Here is a 25519-nt window from a genome sequence, read left to right as displayed (position 1 = left end):
TAACAAAAATAAAATTCCTATATAATAAGTGTTAAACTACATACATAATGAGCAAAACTTGCTGACATAAACATATACTTGTCATGGATGTAAAACTACTTCCAGTGACCTTAAAACCTTAAAACTACTGCCACTACCTGCGTTTGAAGCATGGGATGGCTGCAAATTCCACAAACGATCCCCAAATCTACAGTTAGAGTTACCCAAATAAATGTATCACCATTAACTGTGATAAATGGACAAACAAAATGATGATGATGTTGATTAATAGTGAAAGTAACTTTGTGTTTTACTTTCGCAAAATATTTTTTACAAGTTAACCCGTGCATGATACTCATGCATTCTAGTCAAATCAAGCTACTTAAGGTGTTAAAAAGGTTCTTGTCATGCATTTGGGCCATAGCCCAGGCCTAAACCACCAACCACTCCCAACTGTCACTTCTCCTTCAAGAAATATATATATATATTTTTTAAATCTTTATAAAAACTTTTAACAATTAACAAATTAAATGAACAAATTAAAAACATCTTAGTATACCAAATTTCAGCCCTTTCTGAATTTTTTTTTCCACACACACTAAGAATTTAGTAGGTCAGTGTATAACTCTGCCCAGCAGGTGGCGCTGCAGCTTGGTTTTATTTTTTTCCACACACACACAGACAGACAGACTAACACACGCCACTAGACATTTATATATTAGATACTTTTTTATTGTAATCTCAATGGTTTGCAATTTGTAAGCCATACTGGACATTTTAGAACAAATTGACTCCTAGTGATGTGTGTTGGTGATAAATGACCACCGTCCTCACCGATGTGAAAGACTAAAATCTAGCGGCTGCAATTTTTATGGTCGTCGGATGACGTATTGATGTAATCTTTGGACGTTGATGTGCAGACAGCTCTGTGGTGAAGCTGTTTGACGCAGAGTTCAATCGTGTGTGTGGCCAAATTTGTCACTGATGTGGTCATTCGTTGGTTATGCCAACCAGTTTCTAATATGTGATTGAGATTGTCCAATCTGAAAGAAACTAAACCTGGCCTCACGTGTTGGTTCTGTCACTCATTTCGAGCCCTGAGCACCAGAATCAATATCCAATTCGACCACACACATAATAGCCAAATTGGGTTAAGTACTATTCATCAATAGGGCAGAGGAGCCCGATCAATCAGTCAATATCTATTAATATACATGAACATAATAATAGTAAAAAAAGAATATTGCAGCATTAAAACGTATGGAATAAAATTGAGTTGTTGTCAGATATATATATTTTGATATATATATTTTAAAAGATCCATTTCGAAAAGCCAGGGTGGCTTAGTGGTTAGTACTTCTGCCTCACAGCACTGTGGTCATGAGTTTAATTCCCGAACATGACCTTATCTGTGCGGAGTTTATATGTTCTCCCCGTATTTGCATGGGTTTCCTCCAGGTGCTCCGGTTTCCTCCCACACTCCCAAAAAATACTGGTAGGTTAATTGGCTGCTAACAAATTGACCCTAGTGTCTGTCTGTGTGTGTTAGGCAGATTAGACTGTAAGCTCCAATGGGGCAGGGACTGATGTGAATGAGTTCTCTGTACAGCGCTGCGGAATTAGTGGCGCTATATAAATAAATGGTGATGATCATGATGTAAATGCATTCAGTACAGTAAATTACAGAAACAATGTGTCCAAGGTCCATATTTTATTAAAAAGATAAAAAACATTTTTTGAACAAACAGTAACATCATACAATCATAATTTTGGTAGGGGGCAAATCATGAACAGTGATAGTTGTAAGATTAATTAGTGAATGGACCCATGCACCCATATTATGACACGTCCGTTCCAATGTGGCTTGCAGCATTAACGATAGGTACAATATAATGGAGTCATACAGGAGCGCTTTCAGAACAGTTCTTCGAATGCTGGGTCAACATTAAGGACAAAGTACAACTATGCTATAAAAACTTTGTTATATTTTAAGGTAAAAATAAGACGGCTTTGTTACACTTAATTTAAATCCCACTTTTCACAGTCAAGGACTCGCAGCTGTCTGATTATTAAAATAGATACAATGACTCTATTAATACAGCATATAGATATTCATTATTATTTTTTATTTCACCCAATAAGCTATTCTTTGTTTATATTTATGTCAATACTGCCCTCTTGTGTCGGTTTGTCCAACTGCAACAACCTAAAACACTGTCATGAAAATCTGTCCCTGCTATTGTTCCTATGAAATATTAATCACAGTTGTGTTTCCCCCAGGGGTGTTTCGTTGGCTTTGATTTGGCCCACGCTGTTGGCAATGTTGAACTTCACTTGCATGAGTGGGAAGTGGATTTCGCCTGTTGGTGCTCGTATAAGGTGTCCGTCTTTTTTTTTTTATTATCAGTCCGTTAACTTAAGTACACAAAACAAATCAGGGTAGTGGTTGCCATCATCAAGATTAAAGCAGTTTTATATAAAAACCAAAACAAACATAGCTGGAATAGAAAAATAGACAAAATATTTGTGTCCAGGTTATTATTATTTTTTTTATTTTTTTTAGAGAAATTAAAAACAAACGCTGGCAATATACAATATTTTAAAATCTTCTTTATTCTGTTTCCATTTGAAATCATTGTCAGTCATATCAGATGTAACACTTTGGGGCAGATTTAATTCCCTGCACTATTTTGTAGAACAACGCGGCCTGCACACTATTACCGTTACTGCGGTAATTTCTCCGCTGAGTTTTGCTCGCAGCTCTGTGAGTTGCTGGGAATTGAATCTACCCCTTTACATGTGACACTTTGAAGACCAGTTGCGAGTAGTATAAGGGTTTTAACACAATGTTTAGACTGCAATTACATATTTGGAGGTAGTGGATGGGTAAGATCTATTATTCGTACGTAGAAGCATTTTTTTTTTGAGAATATGACTAATTGGAATAATATGTGGGCAGCATGGTGGCTAAGTGGTTAGTACTTCTGCCTTACCGCACTGATGATCATGAGTTAAATTCCCGACCATGGCCTTATCTGTGTGGAGTTTGTATGTTCTCCCCGTGTTTACGTGGGTTTCCTCCGGGTGCTCTGGTTTCCTTCCACACTCCAAAAACATACTGGTAGGTTAATTGGCTGCTAACAAATTGACCCTAATCTGTGTCTCTGTCTGTCTGTGTTTTAAGGAATTTAGATTGTAAGCCCCAATGGGGCAGGGACTGATGTAAGTGAGTTCTCTGTACAGCGCTGTGGAAATAGTGACGCTATATAAATAAATGGTGATGATGATGATGATGATATTCACTAACGCAAATTGCCAGAACATGATCTCCCAAACCATTGTTTACCACACCCAGTCCTCATGGCCCCCTAATAGTGCAGGTTTTCTGGAGCACAAGTGAGATAATTATACCACCTGTGGATCTGTTACAATGTATCAGTCAGTAATGAATACAACTGTGCTCCAACAGGGAGATATGGAAAACATGCCCTGATAGGAGTCCCTGAGCAGTGGATTTGGGAATCACTGCCCCAAGCTTATAATCCAAGAAAAGACTGTGGTTCCCGACTCCAGTGAATAAGCCCTTCCTAACAGCCCAGCTTTTAAGGATATCCATGCTTGAGCATAAGAGATTCAACTAAAATGACTGAGTCACAAATTAGACTCAAGCACAGATATCCTTAAAAACTGGACTGTTAGGGAGGACTTAAGGACCAGTATTGGAAAATAGGTAGAACAAATTATTTGTCAGTAGAGTCATATTGTAAGGGGGATGTTTAGCATATTATTTATTTTACTATTAACACTATAAATCATTTTCCCTTTGCCAGTCGTTGTCCCAATTCTCGGCATATCACAGTGATACATTATTAACCCACAGTAAGAGAAAGGGTTATAATCAGAAGCTTGTTACATAATACCAACATAAAAGTTGATAAGAGTAAATTCTCATACAAAGGGGCAGTCATTTTAAGCTAGTAGCGCCCATTCATAAAACATGGTTTGACACTGATAGTTCAAGAGATAATGTAATTGAACACACCTGTAACACACGCTGTGTAATACAATGGGTGTCTCTGGGAACGCACAGTAAGTAGATACTACACTATGTAAGATTTGAGACTCATTAATAAATGCTCTGTTACAGAGAACACAGAGTATATGGTTTTGTCTACACTTATAACTAGAGATGCTCACTGACTCCCGTGAACTGGTTTTGGTTTTGGATCTGGATTAGCTTCGTGTTTTGGTTTTGGCAAAACCACCCTCGTGTGTTTTGGTTTTGGTTTTGGATTTTTGACTAAAAATCCTAAAATATGCTAAAATCACATAATTTTGCTTTTTTTTTGTTCCTACATTATTATTAACCTCAGTAACACAAATTTCAAGTCATTTGCAGTCAATTTTGACCACCTCACAGGTCACAATATTATTTTCATACACCTTCGGACAAATACTGCAGCGACCTGGCTGGATTGTAAGCGACAGAGCAATGACACAAACACACGGCAGTTCCTAGCACATCTAGGACACATTGGCACACAGCAGTGGCAGAAAAGAACAATGGGGATCCGCCCTCCCTCCCACCCACCGTTATTTTGGATCTTAAAAAGGAATCCAAAAATCGCGAGAACCAAGATCCGATGACGTCACATTGACGTTTTACTTCGTTTTAAAATCCAAAAAAGCTCGAAGGTACTCGGATCTGCTAAGTTGGGGTATATTTGGTTCTCGGGAAACCGAGCCTGAGCATCTCTACTTATAACACATTGCTCTTTGACGCTCATGTGAATGTGCCTCATACCTCACTGCCAAGAGGCATAGGTCAGAGTGTGAGAGTGAGATTAACCCTTAATGGTACAGATTATTATTATTATTATTATTATTATTATTATTATTAATTTTTATTTATAGGGCGCCACTAGGTATCCGTAGCGCCGTACAGGGACAGACAGAAACACGATACAGGGTGAGACAGCACAGTACAGTTAACAGAAATCACAGTAACTCAGAAGCTCAATGAACAGCTAGATTAGAGGTGAGAGCCCCCAGCGGGGTAGAGACAGGGGCCGGAGGACCTCACGGAGGAGACAAGGAGCTGGAGAGCAGAGTTAAGGTGGTGGAGAACAGAAGGAGAGGAGGCCCTGCTCGGAGGAGCGTACAATCTAAGGGGAGGGTAGGACGGACAGAGACACAATGGTAGGAGGAGGGAATGGGGATAACGGAGGCAGGGACGGAGGGGGGGGGAGAGGAGAATGAAAAGGAGGGAAGTAGGAGGGGGACAGGAGAGGGAGGGGGGCAGGGGGAGACTGAGAGGAGGTCAATGGGTGGGGGGCTGAAGGGCTTTAAGGAAGAGGTGGGTTTTTAAGGCCCGTTTGAAGCTGGACAAGTTGGGGGAAGTTCTGATGGAGCGGGGGAGCTGGTTCCAGTGGAGGGGGGCAGCGCGGGAGAAGTCTTGGATGCGAGCATGGGAGGAGGTAAGCAGGGGGGAAGAGAGGCGGCAGTCGTTAGCCGAACGAAGAGGGCGGGATGGAGCGTGAATGGAGATGAGGTTGGAGATGTAGGGAGCAGTGGAGTTGGAGAGGGCCTTAAAAGTAAGAGTGAGGAGCTTGAACACGATTCTGTAGGGGATGGGGAGCCAGTGGAGGGATTGGTAGAGGGGGGATACAGAAGAGGAGCGGCGAGAAAGGAAAATGAGCCGAGCGGCTGCATTGAGTACAGAGCGAAGGGGAGCGAGATGAGAGCGGGGGAGGCCAGTAAGGAGGAGGTTACAGTAGTCCAAGCGGGAGATAATAAGAGAGTTAACAAGGGCTTTGGTGGCATCTTGGGAGAGGAAGGGCCGAATGCGTGCGATGTTGCACAGCTGGAAGCGGCAGGATTGGCCAGAGAGAGGATGTGAGGGACAAAGGAGAGAGAGGAGTCCAGGGTGACGCCGAGGCAGCGAAGTTGAGAAACAGGGGAAATAGAGGAGTTGAGAGCAGTGATAGAAAGGTTGGAAGAGCAGGGGGAGTGAGTGGGGGGGAAGACAATAAGTTGGGTTTTAGTGAGATTGAGTTTGAGGAATCTAGAGGACATCCAGGAGGTGATGGCGGAGAGGCAGGCGGACACCCTGGAGAGGAGGGAGGGAGAGAGATCGGGAGAGGAAAGGTAGAGTTGGGTGTCATCCGCATAGAGGTGGTACTTGAGACCAAAGGAGCTGATAAGTTCACCGAGGGAAGAGGTGTAAAGGGAGAACAGTAGGGGTCCGAGAACAGAGCCTTGGGGAACCCCTACTGGAAGGGAGGAGGGGGGGAGATAGATCCGGAGGTGGAGACGGAGAAGGTACGGCCAGCAAGGTAAGAGGTGAACCAGGACAGGGCAGAGCCGGAGAGGCCAAAGGATTGGAGGGTGTGGATATATATACTATAATGTTACAGATAACATTATATTTTTAGAAGCTCTATAATGTGGCAGAAATAGGTCAGTCATTTGAACGTCATCTTTTTATCGGTTATATCGCTTTTCCTCCTCATTGTCCCTTACATGAATCATGCGCTTGTTATCCTCTGTGTTCTAGGACAGCAGGGCTTAACTGGTGGGGGAATTTCAATATATACAAAAATTTTCTTCCTTCATTTACTTGTTTTTGAGAATATGACTAATTGGAATTGTTTTTTTTGTGGATTTTCAGTATCTGAACTCTGGAGCTGGCGGGTTAGCGGGAGCGTTCATCCATAAGAAACATTCCGGCACCATCAAACCATCGTACGTAGAAGCATCCCGTAATGCGGTTTGAGTGTTAAGTCAATGGTAGAATTTGGACTAGAACAGTGTAGATGTGAGAATGTTGTAAGAACAATCTTGATACATCTGGTAACAACATTATGTGAGGTTTGAAGCTATTATTTGTTTTAGAACTTTCTTATCCTGTCTGCTCATAACACACCCAACCACCCTCTCTCACCAACAATCCTATCCATACTGCCGTCAGTAGTCCAACTCGGTATATACTACAATTAGTCAGTGTCCTGTGTGGTAATTTAATTTAGCCTTAGGAAATAGAGGGGTAGATTTATCAACTGTTCTAAGAAGGAGAAGTGGAGGTGTTGCCCATAGTAACCAATCCGATTCTAGCTACAGTGTATCTAGTACATTCAAGAAAATGATAGCTAGAATCTGATTGGCTGCTACAGGCAACATCTCCACTTTTCCTTTTTAGAATGTTTGATTAATCTACCCCAAACTGTTTCCATTGTAGATATGGAAGGTACTATATAGATAACACCTCATAGCTGAGTCCTTGTAATTCTACAGAATACAGCAGATGAACAGGGAGTAATATGAAGGATACCAAGCATATTGCAAGCACTTACTCCAACACAGGTGTGGCTCATAGATTAATTAAGATAACAACATTCCAGCATGGTCAGAGTCACATATAAAAATCCCAGACTGCCCTGGTTGCCTATAATTATGGCTCAGACCTCTGTGACGTCCAGGGGTGTAGGAACCGTGCAGGGGGGGGGGCAGAGGGGGTAGTTGCCCCTGATGAAAACTGTGTTTTGCCCCCCGATGACCTTCTACACAAAAGGCTTCATGCAACTTTTTCTAAAATTGTAAAACTTGTTTAAATGATAGATTGTCTTTGAATTTACAGCACAGACCATAACCACTGAGGCAGTGACTATAGATTTAAAATACTCGGAATCAAATGAGATTAAGCTGTCAATGAAATCTGAATAAAAACTAGGTTAATGACTAGGAAAAATGTAAATTTTTAAGTTGAACAATTGAATGTATCTATCTTTCTAACACCTATTGTACTAATTGGTAGTTAATATTAATAATAATATTTATTTAATGTATAAATACATTTTTATAATACAATATACAATGAAACTGGGGTTGGCCAAAATCTGAAACACTGACAAAAATTAACATAGGATTGGGAGTCTATGTATATCTATAGTCAGTGTTACAACTGTCATAAAACGAGGTACCAAACACAAGAAAAAGGGGCTCCAACCCCAATAGTAGTCTTTGGTCTTTTGTCCCCCCATGAAAATCTTCGTTCCTACGTCCCGGTTGACCTCACCCAGCTGGGGCACGTTTGCCAGGAGCTTCAGTGACCAAGGTAGTCTGACTTGCTAATATTTCACTAACAAAGTTGTCTAAGGAGACGTCAGCAACGGACTCCGGGGGGGAAAAAACATTATCAGATAAAGGCAACAGAGGGCAGAAGCACATCCTCCATGATATCCGTGCATAAGTGCAAGGCAATATAGGCAAACCCCTATAGATCAATTTACTGCAAATGTCAACCAGTGACACAGGCATCTGTTTTCATCCAACATGATCCAACGAGAACTCCGCAGAGCAGAATATCAGTTCAGGTTTTGGTGTATAAACCACTGGTCACACCTTGAAATGTACGTTCCCAAGTTCAGTGGTGCAAGGACCACAGGCGATGGACTCTCGAGCAACGGGAAGGTCATCCCGAGTGCACGCATGGCGCTGCAAACCCTACAGCTCAGGGTCCTTGTTTGCAACCGTGACGGCTGCAGTAATAATGGGGGGGTGCATTGTCCTGGCATGGTTTGGGTGCAGTCAAACCCTTATAAGTCAAGGTCAGTGGCACTGAGTGATCATCGTTATATTGCAGCATTACTTTATTGTTGGGGGAGGTGTCTTGTAGGACGACAGCGCCTCTGTCTACATGTGGTTGCCCATCGGTTTGATGAGCATGTTATTTATATATCAGGGCAGCTCGGTCTCCAAAAGCTGAGCATTTATAGGATATCCCGATACAAGATCTGAGACACAGTTATCCACCAACCAGATGTCAGTTCAGTGAATTTCTTGCATCGTTCCTGCACAGTTCCAGACACTGGTAGACTCAGTGCTGCGGTAGACTCAGTGCCGCGGTAGACTCAGTGCCCCGGTAGACTCAGTGCCCCGGTAGACTCAGTGCCGTGGTAGACTCAGTGCCCCGGTAGACTCAGTGCCCTGGTAGACTCAGTGCCCTGGTAGACTCAGTGCCGCGGTAGACTTAGTGCCACGGTAGACTCAGTGCCATGGTAGACTTGGTGCCATGGTAGACTTGGTGCCCCGGTAGACTCGGTGCCGCGGTAGACTCAGTGCCCCGGTAGACTCAGTGCCGCGGTAGACTCAGTGCCGTGGTAGACTCAGTGTCGTGGTAGACTCAGTGCCCCGGTAGACTCAGTGCCGCGGTAGACTCAGTGCCGTGGTAGACTCAGTGCCCCGGTAGACTCAGTGCCCCGGTAGACTCAGTGCCCTGGTAGACTCAGTGCCCCGGTAGACTCAGTGCCGCGGTAGACTCAGTGCCGCGGTAGACTCAGTGTCGTGGTAGACTCAGTGCCCCGGTAGACTCAGTGCCCCGGTAGACTCAGTGCCCCGGTAGACTCAGTGCCGCGGTAGACTCAGTGCCCCGGTAGACTCAGTGCTGCAGTAGACTCAGTGCCGCGGTAGACTCAGTGCCCCGGTAGACTCAGTGCCCCGGTAGACTCAGTGCCCCGGTAGACTCGGTGCCGCGGTAGACTCAGTGCCCCGGTAGACTCAGTGCCGCGGTAGACTCAGTGCCGTGGTAGACTCAGTGTCGTGGTAGACTCAGTGTCGTGGTAGACTCAGTGCCCCGGTAGACTCAGTGCCGCGGTAGACTCAGTGCCGTGGTAGACTCAGTGCCCCGGTAGACTCAGTGCCCCGGTAGACTCAGTGCCGCGGTAGACTCAGTGCCGTGGTAGACTCAGTGCCCCGGTAGACTCAGTGCCCTGGTAGACTCACACACAGGACGCAGCACAAGCTCTGAGCCCTATAAAGTGACTTTATGTCGGTGGTTGTACATTATTTTCCGCTACCTGTAGCTGCAAGTACTTTAAGATTATTTATACTGATTATATTAGACTTCCAGAAGCAGATTTGCAATCATTACAAAATTCAGTCTTGCCAGCACAGTGTATTTAAGTCCTTTCATTTCTAATGTTACATCTCCTATATGAGTGTAATATGGTGGGTTTAACAAATGGCCTATAAATTTATTGGAGGTCGTTTCTCAAATGCTCCGCAAAATACCTTGGTTTGTACCCTAGATGGTCCACCCTAAAATAAGGGTCCTTCTCTGTGGAAAAGCATAAAAATCACTGTAAACCTCATATATATATATATATTTCTTCTACATGACTATAGTGGATTATTATTATATTATATTAAAAATAATACTATATAATTTAAATATTTAAAATTGTTGCACCCCTCCCCCCTTCCAAATTCTCTCCCTTCCCCAGTGGTAGATAGCCTGGGCTGGTCTCTATGGGGGAAGTGGGAGCCCAAAAATACTGCACCCTTGAAAAAATTATGGAGACCCTAGGAGTGCCTTGAACTGAGAAAGTTTGGGATCCACTGTGTTAAAGGAAAAATAATGCAGGTGGCCCAGTGACCTAGGGCAGCCAACTACGGGACCGATCCGGGGCAGACACCCTCCTGCCCCCCCAGGGGCAGATGCCCTCCTGCAGACCCAGCCCAGCCCTGCCCCTGATTAATAAGATTGTGACCTTTATCATTCCAACATAGGAAAATAATTGTTTTCTTTTCTCTTTCCTGATCTGTTGTAGTTCAAATGGGGAGGGGGGGGATACACACCCCTTTCCCCAAAATCCAGCAACCTGCACCACAAGTGTATTCCTCTGCTGGCTTGTGATTAACTGCCAATTAAAGGGAGTCCTGAGGTTTCTTGGCTTTGAATCGCTCATAGGGTCCGAGTCAATTAGCCGCAAGGTTCCGTAGTAACTTTTACGCAATATCACCGCGTTATTCTGTAGGTGACCTTCATTTTTTGGGGTTTTTGTTTTTTTTTTTGCTCAAAGTTTATAGCAGTGCGGTAAAAAATGAACAAGGTTTTCATTACTGTAACTTCCGGTAATGCACACAGAGAGAGACCCGCAAGGCTGCTGCGGAACCTCGCCTCTAATTGGATCTGGCCTTTACTGTATGGGCCGGTTTATTCTTTTAATGGGATTGTTCAAATTTTATTGGTTACATTGTATTTGAAAATTGTGTATTTCTTTGTACCCTTTTGGTACAATGCGCAGGGGTCACAATCTTAATTATCCCAGTCCCCTGCAGCCCAGGAGGAGCAATAGCTCTCGACTGTCTAGCCCTGACTTTATTTGGGGATGGGGGGCATGGTGACGGTTTTTCTCATTTATTTATTTATTTTTACACAGTGCACAGTGCATGGGAACTGTGTTTGTCTTTTTTTTTTTTTTTTCACAAGTATAGGACCCATTCCCCACCAGCTCTGACCCACTACTAGTACACATACTCCGTTCATCCCCTCAGACTGTTTAAGCTGCAACTCCTTACAAAATGCAGCTATCTGGGGCGAAGCTAGGTTAATTTCTGCAGTGTGAGGCACACACTGCGATGCTGGCGTTGTTTTGCTTTGTAAACGACCTCCAATATCTTCCATAACTCTGTGTACTATGAACCAAAGCTGCCGATCAACCACAGGATACATTATTCAGTTCCCTCCGGTCAGTAATTGTAGACTAATGTTCTAAGCTGCCTCTCGCTGCAATGTCTGAACTCTGTAATATTGACGCTGTAATGTCAAAACATTGTGAGAGTCGCCTGCTGGGTCGACAAGCCGTTTTCTAAATACAGTAATGTGCGTCTGCCGGGAATGAGCTCGTTCTACGGCTGCTGTAATGGCGTGTAATGATTTTTATTTCCCTTCCTTTCCAGGTTGGTCGGCTGGTGGGGTCACGAGTTCAAATCCAGATTCAGTATGGAGAACAGTAGGTTCTATTATCCTGATCAAACAGATAAAATAATACATTGCCTGTAATGCGACAGCATCTCTATTAAACAATGCATTCAGCACATCGTTTTGTTCAGCGCTCAGCCGCCGTCAATAAAAGAGACTGATCTTTCATGATGCGCTGGGCAAGCCGCAAGCTTTACGTCACGTCTCCTGCCGTAACCTTTGAGTGGACCTGTCATTCCTGTATAGAAGAAATGTTGCTGTTTTAAAACCTAGGGCCTGATTCATTAAGGATCTTAACTTGAGAAACTTCTTATTTCAGTCTCCTGGACAAAACCATGTTACAATGCAAGGGGTGCAAATTAGTTTTCTGTTTTGCACATAAGTTAAATACTGACTGTTTTTTCATGTAGCACACACATATCAACTTTAGATTTCAGTGTACAAATAAGCTAACAAGTATTTGTGTGCTACATGAAAAAACAGTCAGTATTTAACTTATGTGCAAAACAGAAAACTAATTTGCACCCCTTGCATTGTAACATGGTTTTGTCCAGGAGACTGAAATAAGAAGTTTCTCAAGTTAAGATCCTTAATGAATCAGGCCCCTGGTCTGTAGGTTACAAAGCCTCTAATACGAACATAAATCCAGTACTAGTGGTTTACTGAGTGATACATTTATAAGTACTAGTACAGTGGGAGATTATGGGACAGATCTTGGGCCTCCGGATAGGTAAGAGGAAGCGTTGGATTGCGCCACTCTAAGCCTGCTCACACCCCAGTGTACCTACAGTAATGCAGAGATGGGTCACATTCTCCGCATCTGTCTGTTCCAAGCATTGGGAATAAGGCCGAGTATATTCACCCATAACAGACATTCCACTTGCAATAAGTGACTATTTGGTATACACTACACCATATAAATAACAAGTAATATTGTATTTCCATTTTAATCACAGTACTTGTGAGTCTGCTGGTCATGTCAATGCATCTCATCTGGTGCTTTCTTTTCGGATATACAGAGTCCCTAATCTAGGCGTTCAATGTTCCCCAATACCCCATATGGAATTATATAACCAGCGCTTGGGTGATAATGCAGTCGTATGTTTGTGCCATTTGCAATATAAATGTTTTCTTTGCTGTGCCAATTAGAAGATGTGTCCCTGAGTGTTCTTCTGTGCTCGCCTGTGTAGTTATCATTACATCCAGGGAAAACTCAGAATGAGGATGTGTGATGAACAGAATGTTGGTGACAAAGGATTAATTAGAAGTGTCCTGTCTAATCACGGGCCGCTGGCACTTACCTTCTCTGTTAAATTTTCCTGGCAGTCCAAGTAGCGCCGTGGTCATGAAAGTTGCAGTCATAATCTGTCTGTGTCTAAAATACACAATATTGTTAAAATCAGCAGGAAAAGTTTTCTTTTGGAAGTCGTAAACAATTTCAAACAAACTTTATCGACTATATTTGTAACTGTTACTTTGTGTGATGTTATGCTCGGGTACAAGTGGATATTTCTCCAGATGTTGCTGTAACCTAAAATAACTTAATTACTTTTTTTTTATTTTCCAACTAGACCTGAAATTGAGCCAAGGAGTTGATGGATTCCGTCTATCCAACCCTCCTATTTTATTGGTGTGTTCCCTGCATGCAAGTTTAGAGGTAAATAAATCATTCTAGGCTGTGAATTTACTGTGAAGTGCGGTGAAGTTAGTGTAACATATCTTGGCCTACTTTACGCATAACTTATCAGTCTACTGGAAGTGCTGAGTCAGGATTGTTGAGCGCACAAAATAATGCATCGTGACTAAAGCCTAGCGATCGTCTATGAGCTGCAAAGTGCAGGGCATACATTTTAAGCCAATGCACCTACTTGACCGCTGTGCACAAGTCCACGTGAAAGTAAGCCCTAGTCTATATGGAAATGACTCCATATAGACCTCTGTCTGTCTGTCTTTAATGTAGAGTCACGGCTAATCTTCCTCTCCCAATGTTCCTCATCTGCTGTGCTCTCTTCAAAGTCCTCCATTGGCTCTCCATCCAATCCGGAATACCATTCAAGCTCTCTTTAATGCCTCCCCCTCCTACATCTCTGAACTTGTCAAGAAATACTCCCCAACATGCCCACTCTTTTCTGTCGATGACCTTCGCCTCTCCTCCTCCCCTTTCACCAACTCACACTCCCGCTTGAGGCCCGTGCTGCTCCCCGTCTTTGGAACTCCCTGACCAGACTCTCCCCCAACCTCCAATCTTTCAAATGCTCCCTTAAAACTCACCTCTTCACATTTGTCTACCCCTCCCTATCCTAGACTACTCCATCATCACGTTCCACCTGCTCAATTCACTTGTTTCTCACCAACCTCATTGTCTGCATTTGTCTCTTCACCCTTCTAGAATTTTAGCTCCCACAAGCAGGGCCCTCTCTATCTCCCATCTCCTGTCCTCACCTCCTTGTCCTAATATAAAGATTTCTTTATGTTCTAAGTTGTGTCTTCTGCTATTGCTTGTTCTGTTGCTTGCTAGTGTTATGTTTTGTTTGAGTATTGCTGACTGTCCTGCATTGAGGAATCTGTAGCCTCACAAATAAATGATGATGATTATTATGATAACTGTGGTCTGTTGTAGGTGTTACACCTCCCACTGATAGGTTGATAGATTTTTAGAAAAGGACGAGAGAGAGTTCTTTACCTATAGCAAGCCGCCTCTCCCGTAGAGAGAGATGTTCTCACAGGTACTCTGATGCCCCCAGGACTTAAACTCAAAATAAGAAAAGTTTATCACAGGTACCAGGTAGCGAAGATCTATAGAGTCTGGGAGTACAGTACACCATACGGAGTACAGAAGACAAACTAGGAATGATGCAAATAATTGAGGGCGGGCCACGAGCAGGAGTAGCTGTAGACAAGTCAAAAGGTTGAGGCGGGCAGGAAGTAGAAGTGGTCCAGAAACAAGCCAAAGGTCAAGACGAGGAGTGGAACAGAAAATATCCAGGAAACGAGCATGAGTACCGCTATAACCGACAGGGAGGCTACGCCCCTCTAGCTATTTTAAGTACTATGGGCCAATCCCCAAGGCTGCTCAGAGACAAGGCACTCTGCAATACGCTGCAGAGACACAGCTGACTGCAAGAGCGGCCGGAAGAAGCATTCTGGCAGCTTGGCAACCATCCCGGACATCTAAGGGGGCAGCCAGTTAAACAGCCTCCCGGCTGCCATATAAATGTGTTTTCCATTGTATGGATAATGCCAAAAGTGTCCTATTGAAAGAGATGTCCTTTTCCGCAATATTTTTCTATGAGGATGTGTAATAGATCAAGCCTAGCGATCCACTAAACTGGGAATGACCCCGATTGTGCACTCTTCACTACCTTGTGCTAACTTCATCCTGCAACAAGAGATATCATCTTTTTTGCACCCCCACTATCGCTGCTATCAGGGCCGGCGGAACACAGTAAGCCCAGTAAGTGCAGCGCCCCACCAACCCGCATGCGGCAACCCCAGGTGTGACGGGGGGGTGGGGGGGTGCGAAGCTCCACCAATATCTTCCATTTTGATGGGCTAAGCCAAGCAATTACCTGAATAAATGGGTATGTGAACACCAAATCTTTTTGCAGGAGAAAAAGGGCTTTGACCCCCCCCCCCTTCCCATCTAACCAGGTAACATCCCATAAATGCACCCATCCACGCCTTAAATCTCATTTAAATAAGAAATCTAAGTTTTTACATGTATATGCATATGGGCTGCTGAATGGTTCATGTCCCACGTAAGTCGCTATCTAGGCACAAAGATTTATGTATTCTCTATATAAACTGTAGGATTCACGTACAGATAGGCATATGACGTTACAAGACCTCGTTTGGAGTCCAGCACTGTCGTTAAATGACCTAGACTGTAAAGCAAAAGTCATATAATATTCTCTTAGAAGTACATATCCAATCAAAGAACATTGAATTCTTTGCATAATGGCTTTGTGAATACTTAGAAAATTCCAGGCGTATCCAGAATACGGTTTTATCAAAGGGACTGTGGCTCTAGGTCTGCCGCAGAATAGACCCACTGGAAAGGTATGTTATGTATAGAGGCTCATTATGTTATAGGGGTAACCAAAAACTACACAAGAGATAACTGACCAAGTCCACGGCGATACCTTCGCCATTACATACTTGCCAACTTCCACCATCAGCTCTCTGGGAGATCCCAGAGGGGAGGTAAAGCAGCAGGAAGGGAAGAGTGGTATAGAAAATTACATCATATGACCCGCGACATTGAGCCATGGGGGCGGGACCAAAATTATGTGATTCGCAGTGAAGTGGGTGGGATCCAGGAGAAAGGCCTGCTTTCCCGAGGTCCGGCTGGATCCAGGAGAAAGGCCTACTTTCCCGAGGTCCGGCAGGATCCAGGAGAAAGACCTGCTCTCCTGAGGTCCGACGGGATCCGGGAGAAAGGCCTGCTCTCCTGAGGTCCGGCGGGATCCAGGAGACAGGCCTGCTCTCCTGAGGTCCGGCGGGATCCAGGAGACAGGCCTGCTCTCCTGAGGTCCGGCGGAATCCAGGAGAAAGGCCTCCTCTACCGAGGTCCGGCGGGATCCAGGAGAAAGGCTTGCTCTCCTGAGGTCCGACGGGATCCAAGAGAAACGCCTGCTCTCCTGAGGTCCGGTGGGATCCAGGAGAAAGGCCTGCTCTCCTGAGGTCCGGTGGGATCCAGGAAAAAGGCCTGCTCTCCTGCGGTCCGGCGGGATCCAGGAGAAAGGCCTGCTCTCCTGAGGTCCGGCGGGATACAGGAGTAAGGCCTGCTCTCCCAAGGTCTGGGAGAAATACATGGACATTCTGCTAGAGTATTCATAATCATCATCATAATCATCACCACCATTTATTTATATAGCGCCACTAATTCAGCAGCGCTGTACAGAGAACTCATTCATATCAGTCCCTGCCCCATTGGAGCTTACAGTCTAAATTCCCTAACATACACACACACACACAAACACACAAACTAGGGTCAATTTGTTAGCAGCCAAATAATCTACCAGTATGTTTTTGGAGTGTGGGAAGAAATACGGGAAGAACATACAAACTCCACACAGATAAGGCCATGGTCAGGAATTGAACTCATGACCCCAGTGCTGTGAGGCAGAAGTGCTAACCACTTAGCCACCATGCTGCCATTATCAGTCAATTGGCATGCAATCCCCGAAAATAATCAAATCAAAATCATCTGGATCATTAACATGTTCATAAATTTAGTTAGGTGATGACTGCTATTGTCTTGTGTGTACGTTCAATTTTTGATTGCAGTAACAAGTCGACTGAAGCCAAATGTCCAGTGTTCTCCAATCTGACCTCCCACTTGTATGCCCAGATTGAAAAGTGATCTCGTTGCTTTAGATTTAACCATTACATAACTCGCTTCTTGGGCTTTTGGCTACGGACAGGTGTAGATGCCCATGTACGTAGTAGGGGCTTAAAGGCACCCACTATAGGCAAGAGGGACATCACCTGGTCCTCTGGCCAAGAGGCCAGTGGTGTCTGGAGCCTGAGGTGCTTATGTTCCCCCTGGTTATAAAGGGCCGGGGGCGCCTGAATACTCACTGGTGATGGGGAACTTGCAGCACCCTCACAGTGAACAGAGTATGGCACTGAGCACTAAGCACTTCAATATCCTTTCATCACTTTTTATTTCTTTATTCTGGCCTTTTGGCTTGACTAGAAAATTTTAGAAACCCACCGGCCATTAGGCTGGGGCCTGCGGGCACTTATTTATTTATTAACACATAGCACTTATCACAAAGCACTTTATGTCTTTTTTTATTGTTCTGGAGTGGCAGGTTGTTGGTTTTGTTTGGTTATAGACCCTTACGGGCGACCCTTTCTCCCCAAGTTACCTGAGGCTCCCTTCATATGGGGACAGCTAAAGAACCAGTCCCCTGGGGGAAGCTTTGGCCCACCTTGGGGCCCAAGCCTGGTGGTGGAGGGAGTCCTAAACACCTTTGCCTCCTAAGGGGCCTTTTGGCTCTGGAGGTCCGGATGTAAAGGGGCTCTCCCTAGGTCCGGCAAAGGAGAGCCTGAAGATCTCTTTTTTTCCCGATCCAGGGCCTTCTGGCTCCTGAGGGGTGGGGAGGAACTGGGCCCTTTCCCTTTTGGGAAGGGTCCAAAGTCCCAAGCCCCAGCACAGTTACACTGCACTCGGTGATTTGGAGCTTGCAGTAAAATATACAACATGCATAGATAATTTTAAGTGAAATTATCCTGTTTAGTAATAAAAAAAACAATGACAAGTTAAAATTATAAAAAAAAAAATATTATAGCTGTTGTAATACCATTTGTGGACAACAGGTGGCGAGACAGAACCAAACCATTCTTTCATTGCTTATTTTAGGGCACTGTACATTTATTGTGTGTTTGTTTCTACAATACATGTGTCATTTACTTGTATGACAACAGTACGACAACAGTTCTTGATTGAAAAACTGTGAGGAAGAGCCCAAATCCTTTTATATCTTGCCCCTTCCATGTGCCACGGTTATATGGTTCTTTATCTGGACTTAACCAAAAGAGGCACGATACATATTTCAAGGACATGACACAAACAAATTAACTTTCTATACTTTAGAAGCACAGTTTAAAATGCATTTAGAGAACAGTCATTTATAACGTTCCTGAACACTGATTGTTTGTATAATTTTCTACATCGTAACTTAATGCTTCATCTGTAACAACAGAAGCTGTTAAGCCAAATCCTGAAAGCTTTTCGCATGAATTTTAGCTGCTAAATTAGGCAAATTTGACCTGGGAATCCAAGTACAGATAGAATATTCCACACCAGGGGCTCATTTGCACAAAGTACCTCACTGTAAAGACTCGATAAAAATCATAATTTTTTTTTTCTGCTTTAGTTCATCATGGTGAGGCTACGGGGTTTTTCCATTTATGAACTTATGTCACTACGTAGCTGCTATGTGTCTATGTCATTAAATCCGCTGCAGGGAGCCTCCGACAACGAGAGTTAAGAGCTCAGTGATTCTCCTTTTTATGGCCGATTTTACCCTTTTTGGCACGGCAAGTTAGGCTTTCCAAATGCTAATTACTGCTGTAGAACCTCTAGAAAATGGATCAAACCATTGCTAGCTAAGTCCCAGCTCCCGATGCAATCAAAGAGAATGGATCCTGCAGTACTTTAAAGCTGCCAGTTAAAATATCTAAGAATTCAGATAGGGTGCAATAATCTGCTTTTTGCAATACTTTTGTTTGTTAAAGATAAACTGTATCCTATTTATGAACTATGTTTATACATAAATATGTAGGATTTATTTTCAATTCTGTACACTTTACATATATTTTTTTATAACTCATTGCCGATAGCTCACTGTTTTAAAGCCAGCAGTCAGATAAATTGTGAAGTGCTCTTCTGAGAGTGCATTCTGCTAGCCCTGGCTTTTATAGCTAGCCGGGGGATCCAAAGAGGATGCAGTGACATCACAAGCCAGCAGGGGGCAGTCTCAGGGCAGTGCAGGAGAGACCTATTGAAAGTCTCTCCTGCCTGATAGCACTTACAGTTCCATGCACCTGCATTGGTGTACAATTAATCCTTCAGCGCCAGCTAATGGAGCGGCCCATCAAATAAACCAATGTCTCTGTAAGTTATAAATAAAATTAAAAAAAATCTGAAAATAGTATCAAATAAAAATAATTGAAATAAAGCCATGGATTGTAATTTATGAAGAGCATGACTTACAGCAGATCTATGTATGTGCACAGATACCTACCTTTATGGTTTTGTGCTTACACAAGCTTATGTCCTCACTGAGTGAAGTGGTGAGAGTGTAAGATAAGTCTTTCCGCAATATTAAGTATAGATTGGAGAGGCTCGAGACGGGTGCAGGGCGAGGCCAGTAAGGAGAAGGTTGCAGTAATTGAGTCAATAAATGATTGGAGAATGTATGAGAGTTTTGGTAGCCTCATGGGAGAGGGAGGGTCTGATACGAGCGATGTTGCGGAGTTGGAACAGGAGTGGTCAAGGATATGGATGTGGAGGGTGATGCAGAGGGAGAAGACAAGGATGACGTCCATGCATCGGACTTAGGGGACAGAGATGATGGTGTTGTCAGCAGTGATGGAGAGGTGGGGAGGAGACTCTTTTGGGGGGGAAGAAAATAAGGTCAGTTCTGGCCATATTAAATCTAAACCGGTCGCTTCAATTATCCTAATATAATTAAATGGAAGGGTGTAACACTATTCTTCATTGCTATATTTAAGATGCCTTACCACACATCCGCGCTACCTCGCTTTGGAGCAAACGCATGTGGTATCGCTATTGCAGGGGCTGGTTTGGGAAAGTATGGTCCTCTACTGCTGGATGTGAGAAACCCCTAGTCCAAGAGTCGGCGGTCCAGTTCACACTTACACTGTTTCTCCAATCTGCTGTGTCTAGAGGCCCCTCTGCCTAATCCCTGTGGGCGCTCAGGAATTCCAGACATGTAGCCAAGCGATGCCATCTAGGATCTTTCCAAAAGACCCTTTTATCCTATTCTCACCCAGAATTCCTGTAGCAATAACTACATCTCTCATTACACGCACAGTCTCCCTGTCAGACACCGTTCCCGCTGATCTTCTGTCAGACGGGGAACGGACGTCTGACCTCCCGCTGGCTGCTCCGGAGTCCTTCCGGGTTTTCCCTGTGCTGTCGGGGGCATGCGCCCTTTCCTCCGTCCCATTGCTAGGCAACGGGACGCCGCTGCCTCCTCCAAATGCCGCTTCCCTGTGGCCGCCAATCAGGTCCTTCTGACCATTATTTAAACCTTACTCTGGCGCCATTAGGGTGCCAGAGTAACAGGTCCACTAGCCTGTGTTCCTGGTTCCCTTGCTCCAGTTTCCCTGCGTGTTCTACAGTTCCTGCTTACCTGTTGTGACCCCAGCTTGGCGACTATCCCATTATCTGAGTGACCCATATTGTACTGCGACCCCGGCTTGGCGACTATTCCTTTGGATTTCCCTTGGTACCGTATATTCCCGATTGGTGTGACCCGGACCGTCTGACCCTTCTACACTACACCGGCAACTGGCTAATAGGACCGCGACCTGCGTACCCTGTGCAGCGAAGTCCAAACCTCCTTGCGGGGGTCCCTGGCGAACACCAGGGGTATGTTAGACTCCGCACCTACTAGTTCAGTAGTGCTAATACCGGTTAGTGTTTTGCTCTGTTACATTCCTCAAATGGCCTAAGGCCTGACACTCCCCCCCCTCCCCCAGGATATATCAACAAAAGGGAGGGGGGTGGCTGCACTACTGATTCCTTGATGCACGTCAAACACATTGCCAATGCAATTATTCTAAATATTACAGATGATTAAACAGTTAGTACGGTGTTCATAAGTTTCACACAGATGATCAGAAACATCGCAGCTATTCTGAGTCATATAACCAGGGTAATGTCGGGGGGGGGACGACGACATAGGGGCCCTTAGTACTTGAGAATCTAGAACTGTGATGGACAGGGTTGGGGTTGTCCTTGTGGAAAGTGGCTGGGTTCCCCCATTTCATTAACTGCTGATCCATCATCTCCACTTGGATGTCTCAATGCCATTTTAATATGTCCAAAACGGAGCTCATTATCTTATAGTCTCCCGGTTTCACTACCCCTCACTAGTCTCCCTCACCAATGACAACATTAAGCTCATCTCCTCCCCAAATACCACTCTCAAAATCCACCTCTGCAATATAGTTTATTCTATCACCACCTGAAACTTCTTTCTGTTTAGACAGCCAACTACCATCCTGTCCATTCAGCATTATCCTCACCCACTAGATTGTAAGCTCTGAGAAGCAGGATCCTCTCTACCCTCCGATTCATCTCTGCACCTTCTCTGCCAGTCTAGAGTGTCCTTGTACTGTTTCTACGTGTGATTTTTTTAATATAGAATTTTGTTAAACCATCTGTCCAATACTAGTGAGTTTTGTGGTTTATTTTAAATATATGACAATGATGATAATATTTTGCTTTGTTAGAATAAAATATATAAGTTATTTTGAACCCAAAACACGTGAAAATGGGTCCTGTGAGCTATAAAATACTTCTGGACATTTAGGCTTTTTGTGTCGTCACAGGAATAGGCTCAAAGGTAACAGCCTTTTGGTCAGTAGCAATTCTTTTGGTATTGTTTTTTAGGACAAATTTTTATTGAGGTTTTAATACAATAAAACAAGGGAAGGGCAGAATGAACAGAAGTAATATCAGGCAACAATCAGAGCAATTCTTGGGGCAAAGTGAATATGTTGATTCAGAGAGAAACTTATTCACAGCTCTTAGGTGAACCATAAATACATTCACATTAAGATAGGTGTTGGGGGAGACATTGGGATGTTAGTATGGTAATAAGTGGGGAGGAGGTGAGGTCAAAGGGCGGAGAAGCCGAACCTCCAGACAGTGGCTGTGTTAGAGATCTATGAGGTTGGGAATCTTTGTCAAGACGTCCAGTCCGCATACTCCAGGAACATGAGAATTGGTTGGGGAGCAGTCATGGAGTCTGTTTGTAATGTTTTCTGGTCAGTGACTATTAGGGTGCAAAGCAAGGTTGTCCACTCGGTAATTCCGTGGTTGAATTTAAATTAGCTTTATTGGTCAGCAACTGTCAAGCAAAATAACAGAAAACAGCCTTTAGAGCCCTTCCTCGCTTTTTGGCCCCTCTCTGTCCTGTGGGTAGCTGGGCCACTTACCACTTTCACTTTAGTAGCAGAACACACCAGTACACAGTCCATCTATTGCCACGACTGAGCACCTGTCTGGTGAGATACAGTTCCCCTGGGACAGACCTCTTGTCCGTCTACCACTGGTCCTCGGTCTGTCTCAGCCGCCCTTCCCCAGCAGGGCACCACAGCTCCTTACTGAGCTGTCTCTTCGGCTCTTCATAGAGCTATCTAAGCTACAGGTGGGTTTGGTCAAACACCTGTTCAATCCTTATGGGGCAGATCCCAATTTCTAGGAAATGAACAGTTGGCACACTAGCGCCACCTGGCTTGTAGCCATGGTAACACATATCTGAGCGCCAATGGGGCAGGGTTTTGTGTAAATGATTACAGGTTGTCTATACAGTCTTGCGTAATATTATTGGCGCTATATAAACAATAATAATTTCTTCATATGTCAGACATCTCGTATAATATGATCTCCGCACAACATTTATTTAAAAAACATCACTTCTACAAATTTAGGGCACTCACTTAAAAAAAACCTGTAAAAAAAAACCTGTAAAACGTCTAGGGCTATATTTATAGCTTCCCAGTGCTTTGAAGTCATTTTTTAAAACGTCAATTTCATTAAAGATAAAGTCTATCGGGTTTTGTCTTTAATAAAATTGCCATTTGGAGAAAATGACTTTAAAGCACCAGGAATCGGCAGTTCTATGGAACCGCCGCATAGTAAATATACCCCCTAGTCTTGACTCTTGTTAAATTGGTACATCATGATACAACCAAAGGTGATACCAACCAAATATGAACCACATCCCTTTTTATGACCAGAATCTGAGAATAGTCACACAAGGGATAAAAGGCACATTTTTGGGGTTAATATGTCTCACCTACTGTGTTTCAAACACTTTGCTGGTTTGTATTTTTGTTTTGTGTTATAAAGGTGTCTCAATGGCTAAAACTGAAAAACATAGATGAAAATTCATGTAGGAAATGGAAATGACTAAAAGGTAGATTTTCTCCTCAAACTGTGACCAGATATAAAACACCCCGATACAATTAAGCTGGGACTTTTGTAAAACAAAACAAAGCATTCTCCATACCAGGACTGAACTTCTCATCCCGATCCTGACAGCCACAATCACACAGCATAGTTCCTGAAACTTCCCTGGTGCTTTAGCGGAATAGAGGTTTTTTAAAAAAAAATAAAAAATAAAATAATACCACTAATGTGTTTATAGGGATTACCTGGAATCCATTCCACATACAAAAAGGAATATTGTACAAATTGTGGAAAGAAAACTGTTTAAAAAATAAAACGTGAAAATATTTGTGTGTATACTATATTTATGCTATGCATGTATCAACAATATGATATGGCATTTGAAAGTGAGAGAGAAATGTTGGATCTTGCTTGCCCCTAAATGCCTACTGCAAACATTGGCGTTCAGAACTAGATTTATATACTGTACAGTGTTTCCCAAATCCAGTGCACCGGGACCACTAGCAGTGCATGTTTTCCAATCTCCTTGCTAGAGCACGGTGTATTCATTACTGACTGATACATTGTAACAAATCCACAGGTGGTATAATTATCTCACTTTTGACCAGAAAACCTGCACTGTTAGGACTGCTGAGGACTGGGTTTGGGAAACACTGCTGGCAGGTGATTGAAAATGATTGAATATTTGCATCAGTGTATAATATATTTGTAAAGTTAATATTTATCTGAAATAGATTCATAATTCAGAAGTAAGATTATTTAATTCTGTCTTTATTTTTTGTGCACGTCAGATAAATACATTATTACTATGGACATGATCTGTATCTATTTTCTTACCTGATCAGCAAAGCATTACATAGCCCAACGTAAAGTTATTGATCGGTAAACTGAATATTTTAAGTGATCTGTTAATCCATTTACATTTTAAATGTCTCATTTTTATTTCCCCCACACAGGTTTTCCATCAAACCAGCATGAAGGCCCTAAGAAAAAAATCTATTTTACTGACTGGTTATTTGGAGTATTTAATTAAACATTATTACAGTGAAAACGTTGCTGAACCCGAGAAACCTTATGCAAAAATCATCACGCCCTCTCGCTTTGAAGACAGAGGATGTCAGCTCTCCTTGACTTTCTCTCTGCCCATAAAAGCTGTTTACAAAGAAATTGAAAAGAGAGGCGTCGCGGTATGTGATATTGTGCCATCAATGCCTTTGCAAATTAACAATTGTCAATAACCGTCTCATTTAACAAATGCCTACAATAACAGGGCACTTGTCAGGGTAATCACATTAGTTTATCTCAAAAGTTTATGAAGACAGACTCGATTGCAGCAATGCCGTTTTCTCAATCTTCATTTCTCTTATTCCAAGCTTGTGGGTATTGTTTTGGAAGTCATTTCTTAGAGTGTACTTACCAGCAACAGTTATAAAAGCTAAAGACCAAGAGTCTACATAACGTCTCCTGTAAAATATATTCTTATATTTGTAGAGTATTGATGTCATTTTTAAAGTGTTCTGTGAAGGAGTCTATATAACTATGAGCAACGTGGAAACATCCCAGGACACAGCAGGCAATATTTATGTTTTGTCTATTATAATAGAAGTCACTTTGGAGTTTCTTTACCCTAGGGCAGTGATGGCTAACCTGTGACACTCCAGGTGTTGTGAAACTACAAGCCCCAGCACACTTTGCCAGTATTTAACTAGCTGATAGCTGCAAAGCATGCTGGAGCTTGTAGTTTCACAACACCTGGAGTGTCATAGGTTAGCCATCACTGCCCTAGTGGTTTAATATGGTTTCTGACTACCCCAGTGACTGCTAATATGCTTAGATTTTATAGTAGAAGGTACATTATACCCATTATATTTGCCAAGAGTTCCTTTGTTCCTAACTAGCATACAATTCTGTTGAACCCACGGTGAGCCCAGCCATGTGGAGATCATTTAAATAATAATTTGGGAAGATGTACTATGTGTAACAGAATTTCCTCATTATCGTAAGAAGTTGCACTTTGCACTTTTTTAGGTAAATTCTCTATTTACAATTTTGCCTCCTGTTTAAGGAATCGTTTTTCAGATATCCCGAGGTGTGTTACA

General features: G+C 43.3%; 1 protein-coding gene across 1 annotated transcript in view; it reads left to right on the top strand.

The window, feature by feature from the left end:
* Positions 1-25519, top strand: part of KYNU (kynureninase) — a 64229-nt gene that overhangs the window by 37770 nt on the left and 940 nt on the right. Inside the window, exons 9-13 of the mRNA XM_075178675.1 lie at positions 2260-2358; positions 6650-6723; positions 11719-11771; positions 13312-13397; positions 24377-24607. Of these exons, the coding sequence (XP_075034776.1) occupies positions 2260-2358; positions 6650-6723; positions 11719-11771; positions 13312-13397; positions 24377-24607 (543 nt within the window). The remainder of the gene's footprint in view (positions 1-2259; positions 2359-6649; positions 6724-11718; positions 11772-13311; positions 13398-24376; positions 24608-25519) is intronic.

This window comes from Mixophyes fleayi, chromosome 7 (assembly GCF_038048845.1).
Source record: "Mixophyes fleayi isolate aMixFle1 chromosome 7, aMixFle1.hap1, whole genome shotgun sequence".
Taxonomy (NCBI): domain Eukaryota; kingdom Metazoa; phylum Chordata; class Amphibia; order Anura; family Limnodynastidae; genus Mixophyes; species Mixophyes fleayi.
Note: the sequence above shows the minus strand (reverse complement) of the source record. Positions and strands in the feature narration are given on the sequence as shown.